The sequence below is a fragment of the Sitophilus oryzae genome, unplaced genomic scaffold (genome assembly GCF_002938485.1).
Source record: "Sitophilus oryzae breed Bouriz unplaced genomic scaffold, Soryzae_2.0 scaffold_1000_pilon_pilon, whole genome shotgun sequence".
NCBI lineage: Eukaryota > Metazoa > Arthropoda > Insecta > Coleoptera > Curculionidae > Sitophilus > Sitophilus oryzae.
Window position 1 is genome coordinate 2,654,391 of NW_022145617.1, and position 20,031 is coordinate 2,674,421.

A 20,031-nucleotide genomic window follows, 5' to 3' on the forward strand; every position below is an offset into this window, starting at 1 on the left:
TGATGTTTCGGCTTCTCATGGCGCCCATCGTCAACTTTATTTTTTTTAAATAATACGGACCTGATTTTTTTTCAATTTAATCAAACCCTTTCCCTTAATTTAATCACTCTTAAAACACTATATATGTATAGTCACTTTGATATTTGCCGGCGTTTCGTACAGAAAATTCCATCACCAGAATATTTTATGCAAAAAAAATAAAAATGCAATATACGGCATTTTATTGAGCATCAAATTGCGCAACTTTGCCTCCGTTTAACCGATCCTGTATCTCTTACGGTTTCCGCAATTACGGTACGGTTTCCGCAATCCCAGTGATGAGCGTCGAATTCGAGCCAACCTGTACATTACTTTTCAGAATTACGCTGAGTTTAAAGGTAGAGAAATAAACTTTACTGAAAAATTTTATTGCTTTTTAAATTTATTCAGGAATAACAAACATTGGTGATCTATTTTAAACATTTATTTTGCATAAAAACTTTGTTATTTCAAGTTATTTGCATTTTTAAGTTAAATCCAAGCAGATTCAAATGCCCTTTCAAGCTATTTTAGAGTTTTCTGTACCTATCTAGATCAGATTTTGAATAAAAAATAACGTAAGTAACATTAATATTATAAAAAATAGTAAATAATAATAACCATAAATAATATTTACCTTATTTTATAATAAAGAAGACTGTTGGTTTCGCCATGACAATGTTCTAGTGACAGTTAGTAACTATTTTCAAACTCAAAATTAGTTTGTATCTTTGAATAAGAGTTTGTATGGACTTTATTATTTAGATTTATAGCAGTTTACTTAAATTTACCTACAATAGTTTAATAAGTAAGTATTCATAATTTTATCGAGAAAAATAAAGCAGTATCTGCTGACGGAAAGAATATAATAAATAGATATGTTACTAGTGATTTTATTTTTTGAGAAAAATTGCTTCTTGGTCTCAAGGGCTTATGCTCAAAGATATCTAAATAGAAATATTCGTGATACGCGTTCCTTTGAAGGACTGAACGTTTCCAGAAACACAAATCTATTTCTAAAAAATTATTTTTTTTCACGAATTTTGAACTACATCATTTAAAAGCCATTTTTACTCAATATGAAAATAAATTACAATGTTCTTAAGGCCAACTGGCGGTAAGTACCATTAAAAAAAGGAACACGGGCCAAGTAATGATGTCTAGGGCTTGACCTTGCCAAAATTATCATCGATCGTCATTCCCCAGCCATTTAACGCCGTTTTTTTTCGATCGTATGGTAGTTTAAACAAGTTTTAAACAATCAAAATTATTTAACACCATAAAAAACACATCATGTTTTGTTTAAAAATAATCAAAAAGCATGTTTTCTTTTCAATCCTTGTTAAAATCATACTTGCAATGTAAAACTTACTTACCATTTAAATTTGTTGTTAAACATTGTATGTATATTGGAAAATTGTCATGGGCATGAGAACAATATAGTAAATACTTTCCAATGGCCTTTGGCTTGCAATTCGTTCTTAAGGCAAGGAATAAAAACAATCATACCTTGATGGTTTTTAATATACTACTGGGTAATTTTCTGTAATACACTCTGATATACATATTTCAGGTAAATGTTTGTAAACCTTGATTGGAACTAAGAGGTATCATGAATGGCGAATTCTTAAATTATTCGGCTGTTTCCCTTAGCTCAGGGCCGATACATCGTTTTACATGGTGACCTTCAACAAATTAGAGACAAGCTGCAATTTTGCATGGAGCTTCATTTTGTAGAACTTTAAACATCCTGAAACCCCAGCGATGAACCGTTGAGCCCGTCACCCCAAAACCACCCCTACAAGGGGTAAAAATGGGCATTTTTTACTGTTTCTTCAATAACTCTAAAACTACGAATTTTAGGAAAAAAAGTCACGAGTAAAAAATTGAAGAGAAGAAAATTTCCTACCACACTGGTAAAGAACCAAAATTTTTAGAATTTCAGTGGCGCAGGTGCGAATTTAATTTAGGAGGATTGTTTTAATAACCCACCATTCTGTGTTTAACTTCAAATGAAAGCATTTGTGAGATAAATCTCGAGATCAAAAAATTTATTAGGATATAAGTTCCTATAAAAACGATCTTTTTAATAAAGGTAAGTTACCAGTGGCGGAGATAATTTTTTAAATGTGCGTTTTTTACATTTTAAAAACATTGAATAAGAAAAATTGCAGTTTTACAAATAATTTCCATAAAATAGGTATATTGAAAAATTTACACGTTTAATAACAAAATAAGAAAAATCTTAGCTCAAAAATCGGATAACTTATATTAAGGATAGTCCTCATTCACTTCCACATTTGTTTGGTTCATACATGTAATGCCATTTTATTGACCACATGCAATAGTGCAGGTGAGTCCCATTCGCTTGCATGTACATGCTTTTTTACAGCTTCCCGAAGAGCAATTGCAAAATTTTTTCTCTAAAACCCATGTAGGAGCAATGGGCTGGTCTGAATGTATTGGATTAATCTCTCGATTTTTCAGATTCCAACCCCAATCTTGCGGTGGTAAATTGTTATTTAACCAAGCCTGTACCCTGCGATATTTTCAGATCTGTTTTCTCAATACTATAATTTATAACATATCACTATGGTAAAAATGTCACTGTTGTTTTTGATGACTATGAAGAGATAGAGACCAAAGTTGTGAAGCAGAATCGCAGATCTGCAGGTAAAAAAATGGTACCAATTGTATTTTTCTCGAATTTATCTGCAGTGAAGGTACCAAAGGCAGATTTTTTGTCAAACAACAACAACAAAAGCAACTTTATTTGTGCGCTGGGAAAAGTATTGTTGGAAAATGGGGAATGTATAATTCGCTGATGGTGATGCCGATACTCTTATTGTAACTACAGCAGTCGATTCGTCCGGGAAAGGTGTCAAAACCAAATAAAATAATTGACATATTGACCTCACAACAAAAATTGGGGGATCTGAAAAATGTGATTCTTAGTGTCCACGCTATATTTGATTGTGACACAACGTCTGCTGTGTTCAATGCAGGGAAGATTGATTAATTTAGTGAACACCATCCAGAAGAAAAAGTTATGTGGGCTATTAAAAGAATTGTATAATCCCGAGGCTACAAAGGAGAAGTTACATCTCAGTTTTTTATAGCAGCATATGTTCAAAACTCCACAAATAAGGTAGATTTGGATAGTGCCAGATACATGCTTTATCAACAGTACGTAGCTAAACGAAGTCTCAATACCAACTTCAACTTGGCATCATTACCACCTACCTCCAATAGTGCGAAATATCGTGGACTTAGAGTTTTTTTATCAGGTATAAGTCTCTTCAACGAGAAGATCCTTGACAGTGATAGATGTAAACTGTTTATTTTTAATTAACAATTTACATAAGGGTTGGAATCTGGAACAAATCGAGAGATAAATTTAAAATTTGCATTCAGATGTTGCCCATTGCTCCTACATGGGTTTTTTTTTTGCAATTGCTGTTCGGGAAACTGTAAAAGCATGTACATGCAAGCGAATGGGACTCACCTGCACTATTGCATGTGGTCAATAAAATGGCATTACATGTATGAACCCAACAAATGTGGAAGTGAATGAGTACTATCCTTAATATAAGTTATCCTATTTTTGAGTTAATTCATATAAATTTCATGGAAAATTATTTGTAAAACTGCAATTTTTCTTATTCAATGTTTTTAAAATGTAAAAAACGCACATTTAAAAAAATTATCTCCGCCACTGGTAACTTATCTTTATTAAAAGATCGTTTTAATAGGAAACTTGTATCCTAATAAATTTTTTTCTCGAAGTTATTTCAAAATGCTTTCATTTATTTAAAGAATTCGCACCTCGCCACTGAAATTCTAAAAATTTTGGTTCTTTACCTATGTGGTAGGAAATTTTCTTCTCTTCAATTTTTTACTCGTAACTTTTTTTCCTAAAATTCGTAGTTTTAGAGTTATTGAAGAAACAGTAAAAAATGCCCATTTTTGCCCCTTGTAGGGGTGCTTTTGGGGTGACGGGCTCAACGGTTCATCGCTGGGGTTTCAGGATGTTTAAAGATCTACAAAATGAAGCTCCATGCAAAATTGCAGCTTGTCTCTAATTTGTTGAACCTCGGCCTGTATAGGCTCTGGGCTACCTTGTTTTAATTGAATTTTGAATCGAATTTGTGTAAACAATATATTTTCACACATCTTACTAGACAAAATTATTTCTTATACAGGATGAGTCTTAAATAAGTGCAACTATTTTTAGGAGTAGTATGTTTCGACCCCAAAAACAACGAAGGTTTTTTTCGCGAAAAACTTTTTTTGAAAAAAATTTTGAATTTTTTTTAGTTATTAGTTAAAAAACATAATTTCTTAATAATATGGCAACATAGGTAGCAGATTAAATTTACAAGAAAGAAAATCCAGAAAAGATCGAGTGGTTAATTCTCAAAATTTAAAGAATTTTTTTTTTAATTTCAAAGTGAAACATCTCGGTTATTTTGGATTTATTTAAAAAAATGTAAAGAGAAAATATGTTTCTTGTATCGAGATCTACCAGCCCTGAAAATATTTGCACTTATTCAAGACTCACCCTCTATTCCTGTATACATGGTGTACAAAATTTACCTCTATACAAAAGTGCTTCGTTAGTCCGTTACAGGGCATCAAACTCTAAAAAAATAAACACTTTTTTTCAGATATTTTAAGAACCATTATCCCGATTTGAATGAGATTTTGGGTCTATGGTCTATGTTTTGCTAAGTGCTTTAACATTTGACTTTCAAGAAAAATTTTGTTAATTACATATTTTGGCAGATATTTGCGAAAAACTGATTTTTATGCCATTTGGGGCCATTTTTTTGGATAAAGCTGGCCGAGAACGGTGTTACAATTTTTCCCCTAAAAGGTCCACAATCCCTAAAATGTATACAATCCGCCTAAAAATCCGCCCTTGAATTATTTGTCGTATTATTTAACAAATAACTTTTTACCAAACAGACACAGCAGCCCAAAAAGACATTTTGTTAAAAGACAAGATAAATATTTTGATATTTTTTAACAAAAATATCCAAATTTCTTAAGTTTATCTTTGAGATATATGAAATCAGTCACAACAAAGTCCAGTAAAATATGCCATATTATATAAAATAAAAATTATAATATATTTAAAAATCTACTAGTCCACTGTGTAATTTTGGATAAGGAAAAAACAATCATTTCTCTCAAATTAATGAATGAAATCTGTGCCCCGGCGTATCCTAGCAACGGCCAATCGCTCAGAGCCGTGTGGGCATGACAGCTGTCTCAGCTGACGTGGATTTATGTCAATAATTTTGGTTATTATTCCGCTAAGTGGGGCATTTAGTATATAGAGCTGATCTTTTTTGATCAGCTCAGACTTTAATTAACTAACTTTACTGGAAAAAATGGCCAAATTTGTATTCCTAGTCATTTCTTTAAGTGTTTTTAGTCTATTTAGGTACGTAAAGTGCAATGTATTGGGTTCTGTACTCCTTGACGAGCATAGCTTTGATAAAATTATCCCCCGGTTTGAGACAGTCCTCGTGAAATTCGATGCTTCGTATCCCTATGGAGATAAACATGAAGCATTCTCCTCAGTTGCTGCAGAACTAAAGAACTCCCATGATATATTATTCGCCGAGGTTGGTATAAAAGACTGGGGTGAGCAGGAAAACCAAAAACTAGCTGAAAGATTCGGTATAAAAAGTAAACAAGAATGGCCAGCTTTAAGGTTGTTTGTTAAAGGAGAAGATGAACCGTTTAGCTTTAATTCTAACCATCTATGGACAGCTGATGAAATCAAGAAATTTATCAGAGAGCATAGTAATATCTATCTAGGTTTGCAGGGGTGTATTGAGAGATTTGATCGGTTAGCTGCAGAGTTTGCTGCATCTAGTAATAAGAAGGAAATCATACAGAAGGCTGAAACAGAGCTCAGTAAATTGAAGAGGGAGGTAAGCACTAGAATTACTGTTTTATAATGCATGATATACCCTGGTTATGCTTCGGTTCAGGAAAAGATACAGGAAATTCGATGTAAATTTTAAGGGTATTGTTTACTGGCTCCTCAATTGATTTGAGAAGAAACTTTTAATGGAACTTTTTAAAGTACTGGCTTAGATCAGGCTACCTATCCACTGTTTTTAAATTATTTGCAAAATTAGGTCCTTAAAAGACATAAAATAATAGAATTTTTTACTGTTTATCATTTTTCCAAATACCAAATTATTCCTAAGAAAATTCTTTTTTCAAATATGCTAATGAGCCACCCTCATTCCATTTGAAAAAATTGAGATATGATTAAAAATATGATTTGGGTATCTTTTAACCAGCCAGGATAAGACACTAAAAACATTAGACCATAAAATCGATTTTTCCAAATCTCCTTGATTAAAAATTAGCGTTTTTAAAACAGCACTCTAGATTGAAATTTAAAATACGATTTTTTTAGCGAGAATGTCAAAAGTTGACATATGAAAAGTCATTCTATTCAGAGTGTCATTTTCTAATGAATAAAGTAGAAATATACAGAGGATGCCATTTAAGAGTCAAAAGTTGTAATAATTTACTGTGAAACAGGAAGTGACCGAAAACAATTGAATACATCAATCAATTCTAATTTATGTCATATACTAATATATGTCAAATCTAGTTTTTTTTATCTGAAAAAATAAGTTATAGCCAGTATATTGTATACTAATTGATTTAATATTTTCAGTCTGAGAAGAAATCCGCAGCAGTCTACGTCAAATTCATGAACAAAGTGCTAGAAAAGGAATCGTTTGTACAGGATGAAACAAAGAGACTGAAGAAGATTATTACAGAGGGCAAAGTAAAAGCAGACAAGAGGAAGGATCTTCAAATAAGAGCCAACATTCTGTCATCATTTAATCCAATCAGATCGGAACTCTGATATCACGCCATTGGAAAACAAATTCTTTTTGTCTTGGCTGTCATAAATTTTGTTCTTCTTGCAGGGTATTTCTTGTACGTACGAGATCATAACATTTTCGTTAGTATACATTTACCTTTCATCATATTTTGAATTACTTGAGAATCAAATAAGATTTATAATTAATATAAATGAGGAGTCAAGTTGCAAGACCCACCTTGTCCATTTTTCTTAAAATAGCTTAATGACATATACAGGGTGTTCGAGAAATAGGTGCAGATATTTTAACTGGTAACTGGTTGTATAGTTCGGCCGGTTATCGTCAGCGGTTCTCAAAATGTTGCCATTATTTTTGTTTAATTTTTAATAAGTTAAATAACTCGGTTATTTTTAATTTATTTTAAAAATGATAAAGAGACCAGATTGTTTCTGGAACATCCTGTATTAATAATGAATCCTGAAATCTACATAAACATAGTCTCAAACTGCAGCAATAGTCATCTATTCCTATATAAAATTCACTACAAATTACGTTATTGCAGCAAAATCCGTCTTATCCATTTACATTTGTTTTTTATTGTTATTGTTGCGAGTCCCGCATTTTTTCATAGGCTTTTTACACAAGTATAATATTACTACTGACGTCTTTCCATTTTCAAATCCTATCTAATAAATCAAGTTAGGATGCAAATATACTGTAGCTAAACTCGCAATATGTATCATATACTGCAACAAAACCATATCGCCATATCTGAATTATTTTTGTGTTTTTTTCTTTTTAAAAATTAAATATTAATTTTTATTTCTAAAAAACGAGATACAAAACAATGATTCCACTCAATGGACACGTTTGTTGTAAAATGACGCTTCATACATTTTTTGCAAAACAGTTTTTGCAACTTGACGCCTCGAATATACACAGGGTGATCCAAATTCATCGATACGGGGTGGTGTAACTATACTGATACTAAAAGGCAACTTTGTCCCGGTTTAAGCCACCCTGTATCTCTTACCGTTTCCTAGATCTCAAAATGGCGACAGTCGAATTTTGAAACACCCGGTATAAATGAAAATTTACTTAAGGTACCTTAGATGTATAGAAATAAAAGTATCTTATTATGTTTTAATCATACTGTGACTGATTTTATAACGCTGTTTGTTTTTTATACATTCCAGTTTAATTAAGTTATATGTTTGGTTCAAATCAATGACTAAAATTCGTTTGTCTTTGGTTCGAATCCCATTGAATGTTTGCGTATATATGTATTAATAATGTATTATTTACAATATATACGTACATATCTGTGTATATACGTATATAATGTGATTGTTAAAGTGTTTGTTAAATGTATGTATTGGTAGAAAAAGTGCTGTTCGATATTTTTCAAGTTATATTTTTTGTTATCCTAAAAATAATTATATATTTACTATTTGTGAATCAATATATTTATTCTGATATTGACTACAGCGTTTTATTTCGAGTAAATTTATAATCATAAACTACCGTATGATCGAAAAAAAACGGCGTCAGCGATGGCTATGAAATGAAGAATGAAGATCGCTGTTATTTTCTATGGGAGATGTCATTGATCGTCATTTCCCAGCCAACTGGACGCCGTTTTTTCTCGACCATACGGTATAATATCTACAAATAGAGAACAACGGCACATACTACAAACACGTAAACCACTGCCGTTCTTTAAAAGAACGGTACTTTACGACAGCTGCAGCGGCCGACTCGACCGTAGGCCGTTGTTCTCTGTTATCAGCTATTGCTATTATCAAAATCAGAGTAAGTTTTACTTCTATCAAAATCAAGGAATTTTTGAAAATTTAAAGATGTCAAAATTGACTCATTTTTATTGGTCTTCTTTTAAGGCCCCGTCTACACGTAACGTTTTATCTGTCAGCTAAATCGGATTAAAAACTAGTGCCTTTGCTAGTGTATACAGTGGAACCAGTGGAACTTTAGAATAACTTTTAATAATAGCATTATGTTTAGTGAAGTTGGAAAGAAAAAACATGGAATTTTACTCCAAAATTGTATTCATGGTTAAAATTTGAATTGTAAACAAAGAAAGTTAATTAAATCGTATCGTTTGGTAATAATCACTAAATTACATTATTTTGTAAAACTATGCAAAAATATTAGGTTTTTAAAAGTCGCTTAAAGATGGTCTAATATATCGAGGTTTTTTTGTAAATCTCCTTATATATTATATCGTCCTATTGCTGCCAAAAGTCACTAACTAACATTTTTCCGAATAACCAAATTCATGCAATCACTAACGATGTTTTGAATCGGAGAATCGATTGCAAATGTCATTAACTACGATTTCTGGCTATTTATGTTTTATTTTAATACTGAATAGTTACTAACTATAACATCTTTATGCAATGCAATTCAACTTTAGACGCATTTTTCTCGGAAGTAATAAAAAGTAAGTTAGTGACTTCTGGCAGCAATGGGACGATATGATCTTCTCGATCACAAAGTAACGTTAAAAAATACAATTACAGGGTATAATACCTACATCCTAGATTATAAATATAATAACATTACATAATATAACAATGCTACACAGAATCAAAATTCAAAATGTTACTTCATACGTTTTTTGACCGATCAGGTAAAACGTTATGTGTGGAGGAGGCTTAAAGCATCTGCCAAATTCCACATTTGACAATTTTGACGAGTCTTCAACGTATTTTCGAATAATTTGCATTGTTTTGTCTATGATTGTTTTCCTGTATTTTTGATACTATAATAATTATTTTAAGAGTATCAAATAAAGTATCTCAATATGAGTGAGAATACGGTAAGGAATAATACAGATTATATTAAAAATACTATTATCCCGGTGCACACCAATTTAACCTCACTTTTATTATATGTTTTTTTGAAAAACACTGATATTAATCGGTTTATTGAATATATTTAGAAAATCCCAGAAACACCAGAACGGGAACAGAAAAAATCCGAGTCTTCTGACACAGAACAAGAACATGATCCCCAATTTGCACCCATCATTACTCTGCCTGAAGTACATGTTTCAACAAATGAGGAGAATGAAATTGAATTTTTGAAACTGCGTGCCAAATTGTATCGTTTCGACAGTAAAAGCCAGCCCCCAGAGTGGAAGGTTTGAATTTCAATTATATTAAACATATCTATTTATTTTCTTAAATAAAACTTTATAGGAACGAGGTACCGGAGAGCTGAAAGTTTTGCAGCACAAAGAGAAACATACGTTTCGTATTGTAATGAGACGAGACAAGACATTGAAGGTTTGTGCTAATCACTTTATTATGCCCTGGATGGAACTTAAACCAAGTGACACTAACGAAAAAGCATTTATTTATAACGTATTAGCTGATTTCGCTGACGAAGAGACTAAATCTGAATGTTTGGCTGTTAAATTTGCGACTATTGATAGTAAGTATAGGAAGATCAGTAAAAGTTATTAAAATATTTGATTAATATATGCCTCAATGTTGCCACGGCTATTTTTTACTTTAACTTTGACAAGTGTTGTAATATAGTTTTACTTCAATTTCAGACACAATACTTATACAAGTATTTTTGATATGACACTTCTTTGCGCGCTGTAAAAAACTATTTGTTACACTTAAAAAAAACTATTTGTTACACGCATAAAACTATTTTCTGCATGTTAAAAATACAGTTAAAAAAATATTGTTTTAATTATGACTTTTTCAACATTTCAAACTACACTTTTTCAAACATGTCATTCAAATCTTTCAATTTAATAGCTGCTAGATGGCTGTTAGTAAGAAGTTTCACATTAAATATGTACACACGTTTTTTTTATTTCTTTTTTAAAGTAATAATGTCTTGAAACTTATTTTTCTCTATTAAATGTATTTCTTTTTAGACGCTACTCTGTTTAAATCAAAGTTTGAGGATGCAAAAAATATCTTAAAGTCTTCAGAGAAAGAAGAAATCTCAACTAATGGTAGTACTGAAAGTTTAAACGGCAAACAATCTGAAGAAGAAAATGATACAAGTGATGTTGTGACAAAGTTATCTAAGCTTGAAGTCACTGAAGATCAGTCACAAGCAGGTGTGATTGAAGTTAAGGCATCTCAAGAGACGGCAAGTAATGAAGATGCTTCAGTAAAGAAAAATGAATAGATATATTTTTCTTCATAGATATAAGGGTATTTTTTATATCATTGTAAGACTTAGGAATGTTGCATGTTTGAGTAATATGAAAATTACACCATAATAATTGTTTTTTATACCGACTTCCATTAATTGATGATTTTTATATGATATGTAGAGATATAAAAAGACATAGTTCTTTTTTTTTGTAAATTTCTAATAGTTTAGAATAATTATTTTACATTCCACATTAATAAACCTATTTTTTATAAAAAAATATTTGTAATATTTACAATATAAATTAAAGGTGCATTTTTAATATATAGAATGTTCAGCCATTGTTCAATGCCATGTCATATATTGTCAAACTCTCTCAATCGCTTGCCAACCAGATGAAAAAGGTTGGTAAAGTCATCTGCTGTCCTCCATTCGCTAACTTCAAGTTCTAGTGCTTTACGCCCTGGGCTACTCGAGAACGGTTCTGAAAGGAGCTGTGGCTAATAGACTGGTGCCTTCATATGGCGCGGAACAGTTCTGAACTTTATGACTCAATTGAATGGAGTGAGAGTATCGCGTTCTTGAACAGTTCAGAGCTGCATAACTGCGTGAATGGAGGACAGTAATTACGACATATCGTAAATTACTGCATATTCTTTTTAGTAATTGTCATTGTCATTTGATTTGGGGTTATAATTTTATTGATGGACATTGATTAATGTCAAAATTAAAATTTGATTGTTGCTGCAAAACAAAATTCAATTTTTTATTGCAAAAATACCTTCGCAACCAAAATGAACAAGAGCTCATTGCTAAGCTTATAATTTATTTTTATCGAGAAAGAGACGCTGGTAGCACACTTTTGCCCGTGGACATCGTATATGAAGTAAGTACAATGAAAAGGTGTAATATTACGATGTAAAATACAAATTGATAGCGTTTTTAATAATATAGCGAGTTGCTGATGCTTTAGAAATAAGAATTTCAACAGTCCAAAGAATTGGAATTAAAAGGATCTTACTGATGAAGAGTTCAAGAAAAAATAAATAAATGTCAAAAAAAAACGGGACCCGCTCAATCAATAATATAGGAACGTACTTAAAAATTTCCAAATAATATGAACTGATGTCAGACACACCCTAAAACTCATATTTGACAAATAACGATGACGTAACGGTGAACGATGACTGAACAGTCTAGTTTTTTTATTTACCTATTATCGGGATAAAACCCTCCCTATAAGTAAGGTTTTACCATGGTTTTACCTGTGTAGAAAACTGATGACAGTTCTCAAGTCGATGCTGAAGTTTTACCTGCCGTTTTTTTTTAAATGGAACACCCTGTATATTATTTTTCTGTTAGATGAAGAGGTAAAAATAAACTAATGGGACCAGAATGTTAAATGTATACAGTCTGTTCGACGAGAGGACACTTGACAGTGACAATTATTGTAACCTGTCATTTTACTGGACAGGTAAATTGAATTTTCTGTTATTTTTTGGATGTCGTCTGTCGAAATCTTCCCTTCCTTTGACAGATTCTAAAGAAAACGACATTTTATTATAAAAAATTACTTTAATAATTTCATAACATAACTTTAATAACCACCTTATGCTACAGTTTAGATACATTTTTCCAGTACTTATTCACAATTTAAAAATTAAATTAATTATTTAATAAGTCGTTTTTCAATTGACGACATAATCCAATTCAAATTGTAATTAATTACCTACATATACCGGGCGCGTCTCAAAAGTGGCTCACCCCTATAACTTTTTTAATTTTTCAGATATAGAAACGAGATTTGGTATGTTAGTATATGACAAATTAGGATTGATTGACGTATTCAATTGTTTTTGGCTCCTTGTTTCACCGGAAATGAGTAGGTACAACTTTTGATTTTTAAATGGCACCCTTGGGTTGGTTTGGAAGAAAATGGCCCTGAATAGAATGACATATCATATGTCAACTTTTGAGATTTCCGCATATGGTTTATTTGAAATTGTAACATGATGTTCATAACGACAATTTGACTCGAAATATCAAGTGTGTAGTACCAAATTATTCGTAAAAAAATGTTTTTTCCAAATATGCTAATCAGCCGCCCTTGTTCCATTTAAAAAATTGAGACATGATAAAAAAATACGATTTTTTAACTAGCCAGGACAAGACACCAAAAACATTAGACGATCAAATCTATTTTTCCAAGGCCCCTTGATTAAAAATTAGTGTTTTAACAGAGCTATGGCACTTTAGATTGATATTTAAAATACGACTTTTTTAAGAGAGAATGTCAAAAGTTGACATATGATGATATGTCATTTTATTCAGAGTGTCATTTTCTATCGAATATAAAAAATACCGAGGGTGCCATTTAAAAATCAAAATTTGTAGTCATTTCCGGTGAAACAGGAAGCGATCGAAAACAACTGAATTGGCCAGTCAATCCTAATTCATGTCATATACTAACATACTAAATCTCGTTTTTTTAACTGAAAAGATAAAAAAGTTATAGTGGTGAGCTACTTTTGAGACGCACCCGGTATAGTTTTTTTCAGGTATATACGATTTTTTTCAGGTATAACATACGATAGAAAAAAAACGGTGTCAGAGTCGGGTTGAAAATTAAAGATTGATATTTGGGGAATGTCAGCGACCTCATTATTTACAAGCCAACTTGACGCCGTTTTTTCGATGATACAGTAATTTATTTTAAAATTTTAGTTTAGTTTTTGATTTTTTTTAACTAAAACAATTACTATATATGTTTCAAATTTTAGTTAAACTCAAATAAGTATTTTCTGAATCTTATTCAGATTTTTTAATGTAAAAAATACCATACGATAAAAAAAACAGCGTCAAAGATGGCTGAGAAATGACAATCGACGATAATTTTGGCGTGGTCAAGTCCTAGACGTCGTTACTTGGCCGTAAAAAGGTTGTAATTTATTTTTATTTTTATATTGAGTAAAAATTATTTTTAAATGGTGAGTAGTTAAGTATAAATTTGAGAAAAATACCGTATGATCGAAAAAAAAAACGGCGTCAGCGATGGCTATGAAATGAAGATCGCTGTCATTTTATATGTAAATTTATATGGGAAATGTCATCGATCGTCATTTCCCAGCCAAATGGACGCCGTTTTTTTTTCGATCATACGGTATTTTTTTTTAGAAATATGTGTGTCTGGAATCGTTCTGTCTTTTTTTAATAATTTTATAATTACTGTTAATTTTTGGTTTTATGTGAATTTATAGTAAATGACTATAGTAAATAATCATCGATTGTCATTTTCGAGCAATCTTTGACGCCGTTTTTTTTTCGATCATATTAGATCTTGATTGGCTCAAGTCTGGTCACTTTAACCTAACTACATACATGTTTCAGTTTTTTCAAATACCAATCTAAATTTTTGTAACAAATAAAAAAATCGTACAAGTGTATAAAAGTAGACATTTAATTTCTCTAACTAAAATCAAACTAAAAGTATTCAGAATATGGTCCCAAACATTAAAAAATAATCTATACGTCTTAAAAGTACGTCAACAAGTTTCCTAGTCAATTTGTAAATTTTTCAGTATATTTTTTTCGTCAATCTCCACTTGCTGGTTGCTTTTGCTGCTAAAAAGACCCCACCAACTTCCTTTTTTGGGCCTTTTTGATTCGTCAGCGACCAGTAATGACGATTCAATCAACCAACTGCTGTATTTGTCCAACAGAGCTTTAGTAGTACGGTCTAATTCTTCCACTGTTGGTGCTTCACCACCGTAGTCCATGGGCAAAAGCTCTGTAGGAAACTTTTCTGGAAGACCACCTAAAAAATGGTTTTGCAAAATAAAACACTAATCTACCACAATACCGGGTGCGTCTCAAAAGTGGCTCACTTCTATAACTTTTTGGTAATTATTGGGAAAACTGGAAATCGTCCGATTTTCACCAAAATTCGTATACACACTATTTTGAGGTCGTAGATTACGAATCTGAACTTTTTTCTTGGCGGTCTCTTACCGTTTTTCAGAAAAACGGAAAATTATTTCAACATTGAATTTTTCTTTATTTCGGCCCTATAAAGTAATAATTTCACTATATTTTCATTATATTATAGTTTGTTATGGTGCTTGTCAGATATAACACCCTCCGAATTTGGCATTTATTTATATATCTATCGAAAGCATACACTAAAATAAGAATTTTTAGCAAAAAAAAATTGCGGATGAACCACAATTTATTGAAAAATAAATAAATTAAAAGTGCATTTTTAGGTTGTGATGAAGTTGTATAAGCGTGTAATTATTGTAAAATATGACGATTATTTGCATTTTATATTAATATAAAGGTCAGAATTAATCATTGAGATGCATTAATAAGTCATAATCAAAAATGAGTTGGTGGTATCTTTTGTAATATTTGCCTGATCGATTTACTCCAATTTACTCTTTCGATTCAAACTTGCCGCCAGAGCCGTCTGTCACCATTTGTTGTTAACTTTGAATAAGAAGACTAAGGAAGGAGCATATTAAAAATCTTAGGGCCACCGCGATGGGCCTCAAATATGGCCGACTTAAATTCCGGTTTATCAGTGCCGTTCTAATTTTATTTAAAAAATGTAAAACTATGATGTAGGGTAGACGCGGGGTAGACTCAATAATTTTTATTTTTATTTTACGTTGTGAATAAATGTTGGTAGTTATTAAAATTGTTATAAAAATATATAATTCTAATAAAAATAGATAAGTCATAATAATTATTTATTAACACAAACATCCGATACGCTACTGAAGCAGGTAAGTCAAATTGACGTATCTAAATTCTTTGACATCTAATCTTTGCATAGCCTAACTTTTTTATCAATAAACTTTGTAGATTTTCAGATTATTTAATTCCTTTTGTTTCCGTTTGTAATTTTATTTTTAAGACATATTATGTGATTGTTTCAGATAATATGTTTTAAAAATAAAATTGCAAATAGCCAATAAAAATAATTAAAATAAAAAAGTGTATTTTACAATTCCCCCCCGGCCCCGCACCCCTTTGGCTAACCAGTAAATGTCAGCTTTGTCGAGAGATGGCGTTACGAAAATGGAACCGATTTATTACAAGGAACTTGGGCTTCTTTTTCGTTAGTATATTTTGTGCACATAACCCAACATTTTCAGATTGTTTACAAATTTATTTTAGCAAATTTTCCTTTATTATGCATAGAATTGGTTAAAAAAGTAACAGAAAATAGCAATAACATTGTTTATTGAATACCTAACAAGATATGTGCTAGAAAACCTTAAAAATATGAGAAATTAAGAAAAATTCGATGTTGAAATAATTTTCCGTTTTTCTGAAAAACGGTAAGAGACCGCCAAGAAAAAAGTTCAGATTCGTAATCTACGACCTCAAAATAGGGTGTATACCAATTTTGGTGAAAATCTGACGATTTCCAGTTTTCCCAATAATTACCAACTTTTTTTTATTTTTTTCAGATAAAGAACGAGATTTTAGTATATGACGTAAATTAGGATTGATTGACATATTCAATTATTTTTGGCCACTTCCTGGTTCACCGGAAATGACTACAACTTTTGGTTTTTAAATAACACCCTCGGTATTTTTTTCTTTATTCGATAGAAAATGACACTCTGAATACAATGACATATCATATGTCAACTTTTGACATTTTCGCATATTGTTTATTTGAAATTGTAGCATGCGATTGATAACAACAATTTGACTCGAAATACCAAGTGTGTGGTACCAAATGATTAGTAAAAAATGCTTTTTTTAAGTATGCTAATGAGCCACCTTTGTTCCAATTGGAAAAAATGAGATATCATTAAAAATACGATTTGGGCATCTTTTAACCGGCCAGGATAAGACGCGAAAAACATTAGAGGATCAAATCTATTTTTCCAAGGCGCCTTGATTAAAAATTAGTGTTTTTAACACAGCCAGATGGCACTCATATTTCATTCTATTCAGAGTCATTTTCTATCGAATCAAAAAATATAGAAATATACCAAGGGTGCCATTTGAAAATCAAAAGTTGTAGTAATTTCCGGTGAAAGAGGAAGTGACCAAAAACAATTGAGTACGTCAATCAATCCTAATTTATGTCCTATACTAATATACCAAATTTCTTTCTTTTATTTGAAAAAATAAAAAAGTTATGGGGGTGAGCCACTTTTGAGACGCACCCGGTATACCAAAACGCTTTACTTTTAACAGTGACGCGCTTGTCGCTAACTATATTAGAAATTACATTAGGAACGTATATAGTAGGAGTGTAAGGCTCCGCGCGCACTGCATCGGATCGGACCGACCAGCAAAAGCGACTGCGACCATCGTACATATAGACGGCGCCGGCGTCCACTAAAACATTTCGGCCTGTAGAGGCCAGATTCCTACCTCTACCTATCTACGATAGTCGAGTCACCGCCTTCGCCGTTTCTCGCCGGACTGGTACCGATTCAGTGCGCGTACACCTTAATGGTTATTCTTTCTCGTTAGTTATTAGATAAAATAACTAGAAAACAGGTATAAGTTTGCGATTTCTGCGAATTCGACTATCTGGAGAAAGATAAGTCAAAGTATATCTCTCAATACCGCTTGATAGAGAGTTATAATATAAGCGTACCTTTGTGAAATTTGACTAGATTTAGAAGTTCAGACCTTACTAGAGGTACGACTAGTCTCATCACGTGATGTATCCATGTAGCGGTGTTCAGAACGTGGATACTCTTGATTCGGGCTGGATGAGCATCCTGAAACATAAAGTTTTTCAGTTAGACAGATATTAGATTATATACACGGTGTCCCATAATAAAAATGTCAAGTTGCCGCATTTATTTATTTCATGACATTGTCATTTTTCTTTTGACATTTAGTTTTGTATTACGAGCTTTTAGAGCTTAATATATATCATATTACATATCACTTTTGGTTTAAATGAATTGTATTGTGATACTTTAAGCTTAAAATTTTTACTTGCAGACCTTGCAGTCGAACATTGTTCTTTTTAGAACCTCTTTTAGTGCGAAGTGAACAAGATAGCTTAATAGCCATTGCAAAAAACTCATCGCAACCTTATTAGAATATTTTGAACGGAAATGCGGTAATAATGGCCCTTTATGTCCCTTAAGTGCTTTTAAGGAGGTGAGTTTTGTTGATGTAAATAATAACTGTTTATATATTTATTATTAATTTATCTTTGTTTCCTAAAATATTCTGATTAAAAGAAAATATGTAAAAGTGGGCAACACTGTGCCGGTCAAGCTTAATTACGTAACTAAGTTTATTACGTATGATCTGTATATCTGTATATGGGACACTGTGTGTATATTTAATTAATAGTGTTTCAACTGAATGTTCGTATACCTGAATATACCACAAGAAGCATTTCAATGCGGGTAAACTGACTCGTGCCAAGTGACCAATCGAAACATCTTTCATATCAAAAATAATAACATATCTGAAAGAATAAAAAAAAATAAAAATAATCCGTATTATATCTTAATACTACTTAAATATCAATAAAAAAATATTAACATTAGGTGGGCTGCACAGTGGAAGCGTCTAAGCGAATTGTAAAACGCTCGTTAACGCGTATGTGTACTTTTAAAGGGAAACAAGCTTTTGCATAGGAGATAAACTGCAAACTAATATCGGTGTCTGGAGCTCACTTTTTATCAAAAAACATGATGGTGCAAACCGCACACAGCGATATCTGTTACCGTTACGGGGTGTTTTTCAAAAATGTGCATTTTTAACAAATCGTTGTAACTTTTTTGTTATAAAAATTTTTGTATTTTTATGAAAACATTTTCAACGTATCTTTATACTTACGAAAATAATATTTGCAATAAGAGATACAGAATTTTATATACGCATAAGATACCCTCGCATAACCGCTAAATACTTTTAATTCTTGTCTGGATTATACAGGGAATTTAAAAATAAGAACCTTTATTCTTCCTCAAAGATAAAAATCCATAGGCGCTAAGTCCGGCAGTCTCGACGGCCAACGGCTGGGATCTTGGTTATAGCTATTCAATTATTCTCGAAATTGGCTGCAAAAATTTGCTGATAACTTCAGCGTTCTGAGGCGGTACCTTGTCTTGCTGGTAAAATATGCTTTCCAGTTCCATTAGGGGCAGATCATCAATAAGGGGTCCAAAGCCAAAAAAAAAACTAGTTGAAAGTGGTTAAAACTTTTAAAAATTCTGTATTTCGAAGGGGACTGTAACAAAACATCAAGTATGCTATATTTTTGGAAAGGTAATTTTAAGTCCTTTTCAGTTAATTAAAAATATACAGGGTGTCTCCCTAATAAAAATCAATTTGTCTGCTGACAACTATTAAACTAATAATTTTAAAAAATATATACTTAAACCGTTGAATTCTACGTAAAAAGGTGCTTTGGAAATGTTTTTATAAAAATACAAAATTTTCCATAGCAAAAAAGTTACAGCGATTTGTTAAAAATACACATTTTTGAAGAACACCCCGTAACTCCGAAACAATAACAGATATTGATGTGCGGATTTCACCATTATGTTTTTGATAAAATTTGAGCTTCAGACACCGATATTACTTTTTGTCTATCTCCTATAATAGAAAAGAGCGTTTCCCTTTAAAAGCGTCTAATTTGGCCCCCCTGTACACTAGATGATTATGATTAAAATCGATTAATTTGTTTGTGAGTTAGTTGAATTGGTTTCATAAGATGTAGTGATGAATCTTACCCTTCTTGGAGACCATCTTCGGACAACACGCAGTCGTTATACATACAAAAACCTTTGACAACATCATTAAAGTTCATTTTGGTTGGATCTGGGTCTCTAACGGCATACATCAACACCCTGTATCCCTCAGGGGTAGTTTTGGGAAGTCTTAGAAGATACCTGAAAAAAATAGAGAGCGTTAAAATCACTGTTATACCTTTATTTAAATACCAGAAAGACCTATTCGAGATTATTCTTAATGTCCAGGATTTCAAAACATTTTTATATGGAAGGAT

The 20,031-nt window shown here is 31.8% G+C and overlaps 3 protein-coding genes across 3 annotated transcripts in view; 2 read left to right on the forward strand and 1 right to left on the reverse strand.

Annotated features, from left to right (window-relative positions):
• Positions 1–5,286: 5,286 nt before the first annotated feature.
• LOC115882530 (endoplasmic reticulum resident protein 29) lies at positions 5,287–8,363 on the forward strand. Its single transcript, XM_030900693.1, has 2 exons — positions 5,287–5,963; positions 6,728–8,363. Exons 1-2 carry the CDS (start codon positions 5,415–5,417, stop codon positions 6,920–6,922), a joined length of 744 nt encoding a protein of 247 aa, XP_030756553.1. The 5' UTR covers positions 5,287–5,414; the 3' UTR covers positions 6,923–8,363.
• Positions 8,364–9,561: 1,198 nt separating this feature from the next.
• Positions 9,562–11,293, forward strand: LOC115882585 (ran-specific GTPase-activating protein-like). The gene is made up of 4 exons (XM_030900805.1): positions 9,562–9,720; positions 9,844–10,044; positions 10,103–10,337; positions 10,798–11,293. Exons 1-4 carry the CDS (start codon positions 9,706–9,708, stop codon positions 11,055–11,057), a joined length of 711 nt encoding a protein of 236 aa, XP_030756665.1. The 5' UTR covers positions 9,562–9,705; the 3' UTR covers positions 11,058–11,293.
• A 3,170-nt stretch (positions 11,294–14,463) lies between these two features.
• Positions 14,464–20,031, reverse strand: part of LOC115882942 (retinaldehyde-binding protein 1-like) — an 81,696-nt gene continuing 76,128 nt past the window's right edge. Inside the window, exons 3-6 of the mRNA XM_030901241.1 lie at positions 19,757–19,915; positions 18,390–18,483; positions 17,650–17,776; positions 14,464–14,838 (exon numbers count right to left, since the gene is read on the reverse strand). Coding sequence (XP_030757101.1) covers positions 14,579–14,838; positions 17,650–17,776; positions 18,390–18,483; positions 19,757–19,915 — 640 coding nt within the window. The 3' untranslated portion in view covers positions 14,464–14,578. The remainder of the gene's footprint in view (positions 14,839–17,649; positions 17,777–18,389; positions 18,484–19,756; positions 19,916–20,031) is intronic.

What these genes read in the sequence shown, in the direction of transcription:
- LOC115882585 (XM_030900805.1), top strand. An exon ending in GCCAGCCCCCAGAGTGGAAG is followed by an intron (nt 10,045 to 10,102) that starts GTTTGAATTTCA and finishes AAAACTTTATAG; the next exon opens with GAACGAGGTACCGGAGAGCT. An exon ending in TAAATTTGCGACTATTGATA is followed by an intron (nt 10,338 to 10,797) that starts GTAAGTATAGGA and finishes ATTTCTTTTTAG; the next exon opens with ACGCTACTCTGTTTAAATCA.
- LOC115882530 (XM_030900693.1), top strand. Translation starts at nt 5,415, where the DNA reads ATGGCCAAATTTGTATTCCTAGTCATTTCTTTAAGTGTTTTTAGTCTA. An exon ending in TCAGTAAATTGAAGAGGGAG is followed by an intron (nt 5,964 to 6,727) that starts GTAAGCACTAGA and finishes TAATATTTTCAG; the next exon opens with TCTGAGAAGAAATCCGCAGC.